Here is a 12,496-nt window from a genome sequence, read left to right on the forward strand (position 1 = left end):
TAATAATAATAAATAATAATAATAATAATAATCACCGCCGGCCCCGTCCAGTATTAATAATAATAATAATAATAATAATAATAATAATCACCGCCGGCCCCATCCAGTAATAATAATAATAATAATAATAATAATAATAATAATAATAATCACCGCCGGCCCCGTCCAGTAATAATAATAATAATAATAATAATAATAATAATAATCACCGCCGGCCCCATCCAGTAATAATAATAATAATAATAATAATAATAATAATAATAATAATAATCACCGCCGGCCCCATCCAGTAATAATAATAATAATAATAATAATAATAATAATAATAATAATCACCGCCGGCCCCGTCCAATAATAATAATAATAATAATAATAATAATAACCGCCGGCCCCGTCCTGTAATAATAATAATAATAATAATTAATAATAATAATCACCGCCGGCCCCGTCCTGAAGTGTATGTATTTGAGGTGAGGTACACAGCCCCTCTGCAGAGCTCCAGTGTATATATATATACACATTATACTATATACATCGGTTAACGCACTAGTGTGTGTTCGGCATCCCGGTGTGGCGTGGAGCCGCTTTACCTGCATGTCCCAGTAATAAACACGAAGTTACTACAACGTGGTGAGTTGCCTGTACTTTCTTCTTGGATTATTTGGATTTGCATTCATCCTATCACTATCGCAGTACATGAGCACCACCACATGAAGATACGCTGCTAGAGTACGCACACAGACTGTTTAAGGGAGAATATATAGAGGGAGAGCAGTGCCAGCACTTCAATCTCTGCTGTGAAGTCTTGTACACATTATACTATACACACACACATATATATATTATACTATACACACACACATATATATATTATACTATACACACACACACATATATTATACTATACACACACATATATATATTATACTATACACACACACACATATATATTATACTATACACACACACACATATATATTATACTATACACACACACACATATATATTATACTATACACACACACACATATATATTATACTATACACACACACATATATATTATACTATACACACACATATATATTATACTATACACACACACATATATATATTATACTATACACACACACACACATATATATATATTATACTATACACACACATATATATATATATTATACTATACACACACACATATATATTATACTATACACACACACATATATATATTATACTATACACACACACACATATATATTATACTATACACACACACACATATATATATTATACTATACACACACATATATATATTATACTATACACACACACATATATATATTATACTATACACACACACATATATATATTATACTATACACACACACATATATATTATACTATATACACACACATATATATATTATACTATATACACACACATATATATATTATACTATATACACACACATATATATATTATACTATACACACACATATATATATTATACTATACACACACATATATATATTATACTATACACACACATATATATTATACTATACACACACATATATATATATTATACTATACACACATATATATATTATACTATACACACATATATATATTATACTATACACACATATATATATTATACTATACACACACATATATATATATTATACTATACACACACACATATATATTATACTATACACACACATATATATATTATACTATACACACACATATATATTATACTATACACACACACATATATATATTATACTATACACACACACATATATATATTATACTATACACACACATATATATTATACTATACACACACACATATATATACTATACACACACACATATATATATTATACTATACACACACATATATATATTATACTATACACACACACATATATATATTATACTATACACACACATATATATTATACTATACACACACACATATATATATTATACTATACACACACACACATATATATATTATACTATACACACACATATATATATTATACTATACACACACACATATATATATTATACTATACACACACATATATATTATACTATACACACACACACATATATATTATACTATACACACACACATATATATATTATACTATACACACACACATATATATATTATACTATACACACACACATATATATATATTATACTATACACACACACATATATATATATTATACTATACACACACATATATATATTATACTATACACACACACATATATATATTATACTATACACACACACATATATATATTATACTATACACACACACATATATATATTATACTATACACACACACACACATATATATTATACTATACACACACACATATATATATTATACTATACACACACACATATATATATTATACTATACACACACATATATATATTATACTATACACACACACATATATTATACTATACACACACATATATATTATACTATACACACACATATATATTATACTATACACACACATATATATTATACTATACACACACATATATATTATACTATACACACACACATATATATTATACTATACACACACACATATATATATTATACTATACACACACACATATATATATTATACTATATACACACACATATATATATTATACTATATACACACACATATATATTATACTATACACACACATATATATTATACTATACACACACACACACATATATATTATACTATACACACACATATATATATTATACTATACACACACACACACATATATATTATACTATACACACACACATATATATATTATACTATACACACACACATATATATATTATACTATACACACACACATATATATATTATACTATACACACACACATATATATTATACTATACACACACACATATATATTATACTATACACACACACATATATATATTATACTATACACACACACACATATATATTATACTATACACACACACATATATATATTATACTATACACACACATATATATATATTATACTATACACACACACACACATATATATTATACTATACACACACACATATATATTATACTATACACACACACACACATATATATTATACTATACACACACATATATATTATACTATACACACACACATATATATTATACTATACACACACACATATATATTATACTATACACACACACACATATATATTATACTATACACACACATATATATATATTATACTATACACACACATATATATATATTATACTATACACACACATATATATATATTATACTATACACACATATATATATATTATACTATACACACATATATATATATTATACTATACACACATATATATATATTATACTATACACACATATATATATTATACTATACACACATATATATATTATACTATACACACATATATATATTATACTATACACACATATATATATTATACTATACACACATATATATATTATACTATACACACATATATATATATTATACTATACACACATATATATATTATACTATACACACATATATATATTATACTATACACACACACATATATATATTATACTATACACACACACATATATATTATACTATACACACACACATATATATATATTATACTATACACACACACATATATATTATACTATACACACACACATATATATATTATACTATACACACACACATATATATATTATACTATACACACACACATATATATATTATACTATACACACACACATATATATTATACTATACACACACACATATATATATTATACTATACACACACACATATATATATATTATACTATACACACATATATATATTATACTATACACACATATATATATTATACTATACACACATATATATATTATACTATACACACATATATATATTATACTATACACACACACATATATATATTATACTATACACACACATATATATATATTATACTATACACACATATATATATTATACTATACACACATATATATATTATACTATACACACATATATATATTATACTATACACACATATATATATATATATATTATACTATACACACACACACATATATATTATACTATACACACATATATATATATTTGAGCTTTATTAGTCCAGTGATTCAGATGCAAAATCTAGATAATTGTTGCAGAATCTTGTAATAATTTTCTTTATTGGACTAAAGATTCTCTACAAAATTCTGTTCGTCCAATAAAAAGGTAAAAGACACCGCAACATTTCCTGATTCTGCATCTATACATTATATATATATCTCCCCCTATGACGTATAGACCTATAATATGTGTCAGCTCCATGTGACCGGCTCATCCCGGGGACACAGACCCCCCCCCCCCCGGTGTCACATTGAGGCCTCCGGCTGTTATGGCGCCCCCTCCTCCCTCCCCCTCCCCCCCACACGTCATCACTACAGCCGCCTCCATCCCCCCCCGCACCCGCCTCACATACCGATCCCGCTCCTCCGTACTCCTCTCCGGCTCCGCAGGCGCCATCATCACATCGCAGTCAGCGGTTGCCGCCATCTTACCGCCGGCTTGGAAGGGGGAAGGAGAAAGAGAAGCGACTTCCGGGTCCTCCAGGCCGACACGAGTGCCAGAGAGAGCCGACAATGACCAGAGAGACTAGAAAATAATGCGGCTGGCACTGCCCCCACCGGAAGTCCGCGAGTGGCCATATTGAAAGCGGGCGCGGGCACAGAACGGAAGTTTGCGTTGTCATGGAGATCTAGTCGCCTTAAAGGTTTTTTTTTGTTTTTTTTAGTTTTTTGCTTTTCAAACGCTGTTCAGCTTATAAAGTGGTCCAAAAATAAGATGTGATGAGCAATGCATTTCTTTAGGGCGTAAAAATTACAATATATTCTGTGGGTCGGTGCAATTATGACAATACCCAATTTATACGCCGTTTAATGTTTTTTTCCCTTTTTACTACAAAATCCTTTTTTTCCCTCTTTTTTTGTGTTGCCTTGTTCCGACAGCCATGACTTTTATTTTTCGTGCAACAGCATTGTGTGACGGCTTATTTTTTTTTTTGCGGGACAAGCTGTAAATGCCACCTTTTCATAATTTTAACTCTTGAACTATGTGTAGGGTCGCCACCTTTCTTGCAAAATTGCTAATTTGCATAATTAATTATACAGTGACCCCCCACCTACGATGGCCCCGACATACGATCATTTCAACATACGATGGACTCTCAGAGGCAGCATCAACATATGATGCTTTTGTATGTCGGGGCCATCGCATAAACGGCTATCCTCCAGCGCAGACTGCTTCAGCCGCCACCGGATAGCCGTTTACGGTGCCCCTTGTGGTCCACTGACAATCACTCACCTGTCCTCGGGGCTCCGGCGCTTCTTCTTCAGGATCCCCTGCATCGTTGGCGCTCTCCATTGTCGTCATCACGTCACTGCGCACGCCGTCCCGTCATCCAATAGGAGCGGCGTGCGTAACGACGTGATGGCGGCGAAGCAGAGGCCTTGCCGGTGCATTGCCGTGGAATGAGATTTGCCATAGAATGAGATGGTCCGCCTCCATCACATCCTATTGGCTCTCTCTTGTCACGTGACATATTTAAACGTCACGCATCGATGCGCACAGCAGTGTCAGTTTGGCTATCACAGGGAGAGGATCTCCTATCCTTGTGATAGCTGAAGCTGCACGGAGCTCTCATGGCCTCTGTGGCCCGACAGAAGTTCACACATGTACGCAGCTCATACGGCTGCCTCATATACATTTACTGTTGATCCACAGCGCTATCGGGATCCTAATGCCCGATGCCGCTGTCATCAGTGTGCGTTCCACGCGAGCGCCCCACGCCCGCAGCTGTACTCCTCGTCCCGTTAACGCTCAGGGAGCGGGGAACAGAAAGTAGAGCATCGGGCGCAGGTTAAGTTATTCGCGTAGTGCTGCGCATGCGCAGTACTACTTTACCTGCGCCCGATGCTCTACTTTCTGTTCCCCGCTCCCTCAGCGTTAATGGGACGGGGAGTACAGCTGCGGGCGTGGGGCGCTCGCGGGGACGCACACTGATGACAGCGGCATCGGGCATAGGAATCCCCATAGCTCTGTGGATCGCTCCCTGAGCGTTAACAGGGGACGGGGAGTAGACCTACGGGGTCGGGGAGTAGAGCTGCGGGGGACGGGGAGTAGAGCTGCGGGGGACGGGGAGTAGAGCTGCGGGGGACGGGGAGTAGAGCTGCGGGGGACGGGGAGTAGAGCTGCGGGGGACGGGGAGTACAGCTGCGGGGGACGGGGAGTACAGCTGCGGGGGACGGGGAGTAGAGCTGCGGGGGACGGGGAGTAGAGCTGCGGGGGACGGGGAGTACAGCTGCGGGGGACGGGGAGTAGAGCTGCGGGGGACGGGGAGTACAGCTGCGGGGGACGGGGAGTACAGCTGCGGGGGACGGGGAGTAGAGCTGCGGGGGACGGGGAGTAGAGCTGCGGGGGACGGGGAGTAGAGCTGCGGGGGACGGGGAGTAGAGCTGCGGGGGACGGGGAGTACAGCTGCGGGCGTGGGGCGCTCGCGGGGACGCACACTGATGACAGCGCCATCGGGCATAGGGATCCCGATAGCGCTGTGGATCAACAGTACATGTAATAATAGAGTAAATGTATATGAGGCAGCCGTATGAGCTGCGTACATGTGTGAACTTCTGTCGGGCCACAGAGGCCATGAGAGCTCCGTACAGCTTCAGCTATCACAAAGATAGGAGATCCTCTCCCTGTCATAGCCAAACTGACACTACTGTGCGCATGGATGCGTGACGTTTAAATATGTCACGTGACAAGAGAGAGCCAATAGGATGTGATGGAGGCGGACCATCTCATTCTATGGCAAATCTCATTCCACGGCAATGCACCGGAACGTCGGGGACACCACGGGGACGCGGCGACAACGATGGACGGCGACATCCAGGGCAGCGGTGACGAGCGGTGACGGTCCGGAGCGGCGGGGACACGTGAGTATAACCTCCAATACCAGTGGTCTTCAACCTGCGGACCTCCAGATGTTGCAAAACTACAACTCTCAGCATGCCTGGACAGCCGTTGGCTGTCCGGGCATGCTGGGTGTTGTAGTTTTGCAACATCTGGAGGGCCGCAGGTTGTAGACCACTGTCCTATACTTTACATTGCACGGATCCCTCAACATGCGATGGTTTCAACAAACGATGCTCCATTTGGAAGGGATTCCCATCGTATGCTGAGGGACCACTGGATTTGCGTGACATCACAGGATACACATATGAGGGGGAAATTTTGTCCTATTCTAACCCCTATAACGTTTTTATTTCTCCTTATATACGGGGCCTGTATGAGGGTCATTTTCTGCACCCCAATCTGTCGTTTTTAACAGGACCGTTTTTGTTTTGATGGGACTTTTTGATCGCTTTTTTTTAAATTAAATTCGGGAGCTGCAGTTAGTTACTAACTGGAAGGTTGGGGGAGAGTTCTCCTTCATTATTATGTTATTTTTCTTTCTTATCTCTTTTTGTAAGTTTATTATTATTATTTTTCAAGGTCCTGTTCTTAATAAGAAGTTTTGTTTCTCGTAACTGAGGTCACTCGCTAAAGAATGGAAACTTTCTGCTATTGGCTAAAATTGGTAGATACGCCCTTGGCTTTTATATACCAATGCTTTGTAGTAATAAAGTTCAGTGTGTTCTTCATACCTACTTGTCTGTTCTCTTTTCCTATGAGGGAGACACAAACCCAGGTGGAACTAAGACACTATATGGCAGGGGTATATAGTGAGGAGTAGCAGATCCTTTCACTAACTACAACTCCCAGCATGCCCTGATACAGCCTGTGTCTCAGCAGCTGCACCAAATGAAAACTACAACTCCCAGCATGTTGGACTATATAGTAGTATATAGTATAGGTCAGTGTTTCCCAACCAGGGGTGCCTCCAGCTGTTGTAAAACTACAAATCCCAGCATGTTGGACTATATAGTAGTACATAGTATAGGTCAGTGTTTCCCAACCAGGGGAGCCTCCAGCTGTTGCAAAACTACAACTCCCAGCATGTTGGACTATATAGTAGTATATAGTATAGGTCAGTGTTACCCAACCAGGGGTGCCTCCAGCTGTTGTAAAACTACAAATCCCAGCATGTTGGACTATATAGTAGTATATAGTATAGATCAGTGTTTTCCAATCAGGGGTGCCTCCAGCTGTTGTAAAACTACAAATCCCAGCATGTTGGACTATATAGTAGTATATAGTATAGATCAGTGTTTTCCAATCAGGGGTGCCTCCAGCTGTTGTAAAACTATAAATCCCAGCATGTTGGACTATATAGTAGTTTATAGTATAGGTCAGTGTTTCCCAACCAGGGGTGCCTCCAGCTGTTGCAAAACTACAACTCCCAGAATGTTGGATTATATAGTAGTATAATCAAGGGTGCCTCCAGCTGTTGCAAAACTACAACTCCCAGAATGTTGGATTATATAGTAGTATAATCAAGGGTGCCTGCAGCTGTTGTAAAACTACAAATCCCAGCATGCTGGGAGTTGTAGTTTTGCAACAGCAGGAGGCGCTCTGGTTGGGAAACACTAGTATAGCATATGGTGCAACATCTTGGGAATTGGAGGATTCGTTGGATGAATACCGGCCATTGCAGTAGGGAGGTAGATAGGTAATCAAGCCCCCCCCCCCCCCCCCACCCCCCCCCTCATGTTGGTAGGTACATAGTGCAAGTAGGTAGATATGTAGGTACATGGCGCAGGTAGGAAGGTTGGTAGGTACATAGGGGGAGATTTATCAAAACTTGTGCAGAGGCAGAGCTGTGCAGTTACCCATAGCAACCAATCAGATTGCTTCTTTTATTTATAAAGAGGCCTGTGAAAAATCAAAGTAGAGATCTGATTGGTTGCTATGGGCAACTGCACCACTCTTCCTCAACACAGGTTTTGATAAATCTCCCTCATAGTGCGGGTAGGTATGTGTGGTGACCCACCAGGTGAATGGCGGAACCACGGGTGTTGCGGTGAGTGGTGGGACCTGATGTTATTAACCCCGGGGGTTAGATGGTATTAACCCCTATGTGTTCGTGACGCCAGTGTGATTTTGGGTTCCGGAACACCACACTCCCGGATTCTCCGCTATCCCATTGGCTAGTAGTGAATAAAGAGTCCACAACCAGTTATGGTCAGACGGAGGCTTTACTGAATAGAAGACAGGTGTAATTATCTTCAAAGCTAAGGCCAGAATTCCCAGAGAAGTGACCAGGACCCAGAGGACCTCGTATGCTGGACCAATACTTGTAATTAACTTGACTTGTAATTAGACTTGACTATGTGCAGGACTTGACTAGATGTAGTGACGGCAGACATAGACTTGTAGACTTATTGGAGACTTGGCAGGACTAAAGCCCATTGGTCAATCTGTGGGTCATAGGTTAAAGCTGGTGCTCTCTGGGAGTACATGTGACAACAAACCATGTGACTTAACAAAACATGTGACCCAGGGGCGGACATATCGCCTGTGCAGCCGGTTCAGCTGCACAGGGGCCCAGCGTGGGGCGGGGGGCCCGCCCCCGCCCTCCCACGCTGGGCCGGTCCTACCATCGGACCCAGTGCACAGGGCCGCCATCAGGGGGTAAACCCATACACTTGTATGGGGCCCGGAGCTTCAGGAAGGCCCGGACGTCCCTGTACTTTTTTTTTCCGGCTAGTCAGTGAGTGACTGCGACTGTCACTCACTGACTCCTGGCTGGGTACCCGTCAGAACTATGACCGGGCCTCATAGTCTGGGGGGCCCGCAGGACTATGAGGCCCGCTCTTTCTTGGGCGTGGGCCCCTTAAGAAGTACGGCAGGGCCGGACAGGCCAGGGGCTGATGGGAGTTGACGTGCCCCGCGCAGGCACGCACGTCTACTCCAGTCACCTGACCTGTCCCGGCGCGATCTCCAGTCCAGCAGCCTCCCGACGGATCCTCCCCATGCAGTGGAACACTGTGACAGGAGCAGCAGCTGCACCGAACCCCGGCAGGGTAAGTGAACGGGGGGGGGGGGGGGGGGGGGGTTGGATGGGGGCTATGTTGTTTGCAGACTACAATGGTGATGAGAGGTGCAGGGGAACTTTTGCTTGGGGTCTTATAGGGGTGATGAGAGGTGCAGGGGGTGTTATGGGGGTAATGAGAGGTGCAGGGGGTGTTATGGGGGGATGAGAGGTGCATGGGGAGGTTATGGGGGTGATGAGAGGTGCAGGGGGGTGTTATGGGGGTGATGAGAGGTGCAGGGGGGTGTTATGGGGGGGTGAGAGGTGCAGGGGGTGTTATGGGGGGATGAAAGGTGCATGGGGAGGTTATGGGGGTGATGAGAGGTGCAGGGGGGGTTATGGGGGTGATGAGAGATGCAGGGGGGGTTATGGGGGTGATGAGAAATGCAGGGGGTGTTATGGGAGTAATGAGAGATGCAGGGGGTGTTATGGGGGTGATGAGAGGGGGGGGTGTTATGGGGTGATGAGAGGTGCAGGGGGGGTTATGGGAGTGATGAGAGATGCAGGGGGTGTTATGGGGGTGATGAGAGGGGGGGGTGTTATGGGGTGATGAGAGGTGCAGGGGGGGTTATGGGGGTGATAAGAGGTGCAGGAGGGTGTTATGGGGGTGAAGAGAGGTGCAGGGGGGTGTTATGGGGTGGTGAGAGATGCAGGGGGCATTATAATAGTGATGAGGAGAGGTGCGGGGATTATAGTAGTGATGAGGAGAGGTGCGGGGGTTATAGTAGTGATGAGGAGAGGTGTGTGGGGGGGTTATAGTAGTGATGAGGAGAGGTGTGTGGGGGGGTTATAGTAGTGATGAGGAGAGGTGTGTGGGGGGGTTATAGTAGTGATGAGGAGAGGTGCGGGGGGGGGTTATAGTAGTGATGAGGAGAGGTGCGGGGGGTTATAGTAGTGATGAGGAGAGGTGCGGGGGTGGTTATAGTAGTGTTGAGGAGAGGTTTGGCAGGGGTTATGGGGGTGATGAGGAATGATGAGGACACAGAGGATAAGAGGTATTATATTTAGTGGGTATAGTGTGTGGCAGGATTATATTTAGTGGGTACAGTGTATAGCAGTATTATATTCAGGGTACAGTGTGTGGCAGGATTATATTTAGTGGGTACAGTGTATAGCAGTATTATACTCAGGTTACAGTGTATAGCATTATTATATTCAGGGTACGGTGTGTGGCAGGATTATATTTAGTGGGCACAGTGTGTAGCAGTATTATATTCAGGGTACAGTGTATAGTATTATTATATTCAGGGTACAGTGTATAGCAGTATTATATTCAGGGTACAGTGTGTGGCAGTATTATATTTAGTGGGTACAATGTGTGGCAGTATTATATTCGGAGTACAGTGTGTGGCAGTATTATATTCAGGGTACAGTGTGTAGCAGGATTATATTTAGTGGATACAGTGTATAGCAGTATTATATTTAGTGGGTACAGTGTACAGCAGTATTGTATTCAGGGTACAGTGTCTGGCAATATTATATTTAGGGTACAGTGTGGGGCAGTATTTTATTTAGGGTACAGTGTGTGACAGTATTTTATTTAGGGTACTGTGTGGGGCAGTATTATATTTAGTGGGTACAGTGAATAGCAGTATTATATTTAGTGGGTACAGTGTATGGCAGTATGCTATTCATGGTACAGTGTGTGGCAGTATTATATTCAGGGTACAGTGTGTGGCAGGATTATATTCAGGGTACAGTGTGTGGCAGGATTATATTCAGGGTACAGTGTGTGGCAGTATTATATTTAGTGGGTACAGTGTATAGCAGTATTATATTCAGGGTACAGTGTGGGGCAGTATTTTATTTAGGTTACACTTTCTGGCAAGGTTATAATGATTACTGTCTTCATGCAGAGGATGAGGATCTGGTGAGGAGCCAATGATGTCTGCATGTCAGACTCTGCAGAGAAGATGGAGCTGGGGGAAGACCTGGTCTCTGGACGAGATGAAGAAGAAAAGAAGACGTCACTCAGGTCACTGACATCATTGTGTGTTCTTATGACTGTCCCATCAGAGCTGTAGTCACTTGTAAGTTCTGCAGTGATGATGGGTAAAACTGTGTCCAATCTGTGTCTCTTCAGCTGTTACAAAACTACAACACCCATTGCCTGAGGCTCTCCAGACATGATGGGAGTTTTAGCTTTCCAACAGCTGGAGAACCACTTCAACCGAGGTGATCGGTGGGGGTCTCAGGCCTTGAGTTGTGTAAGGGGCCCCGAAATTTCTGATGGCAGCCCTGCCAGTGCACATATGACAGGGAAACCAGTCTTGCCCAGTCACTAAACTGCTACTTACATCTGCCCATGGGGACTTCCTGGCTGAGGTGCGTGCAGTGAGTGACGTCATCGCAAGCACCTGGA

The 12,496-nt window shown here is 41.4% G+C and overlaps 2 protein-coding genes across 3 annotated transcripts in view; one reads left to right on the forward strand and one right to left on the reverse strand.

Annotated features, from left to right (window-relative positions):
- DNAJC7 (DnaJ heat shock protein family (Hsp40) member C7) overlaps nt 1–5,527 on the reverse strand; it is a 58,877-nt gene extending 53,350 nt beyond the window's left edge. The window contains exon 1 of one of the 2 annotated variants that reach the window (XM_056547847.1): nt 5,469–5,527. In XM_056547847.1, coding sequence (XP_056403822.1) covers nt 5,469–5,512 — 44 coding nt within the window. In that variant the 5' untranslated portion in view covers nt 5,513–5,527. Of the gene's footprint in view, nt 1–4,587; nt 4,799–5,468 lie in introns of those variants that run through there. The other variant, XM_056547846.1, reaches the window with a different exon arrangement.
- Nucleotides 4,832–12,496, forward strand: part of NKIRAS2 (NFKB inhibitor interacting Ras like 2) — a 34,253-nt gene continuing 26,588 nt past the window's right edge. The window contains exon 1 of the mRNA XM_056547849.1: nt 4,832–4,878. The gene's annotated coding sequence lies outside the window, so the exon portion shown is untranslated. The remainder of the gene's footprint in view (nt 4,879–12,496) is intronic.

This window comes from Hyla sarda, chromosome 12 (assembly GCF_029499605.1).
Source record: "Hyla sarda isolate aHylSar1 chromosome 12, aHylSar1.hap1, whole genome shotgun sequence".
Classification (NCBI taxonomy): domain Eukaryota; kingdom Metazoa; phylum Chordata; class Amphibia; order Anura; family Hylidae; genus Hyla; species Hyla sarda.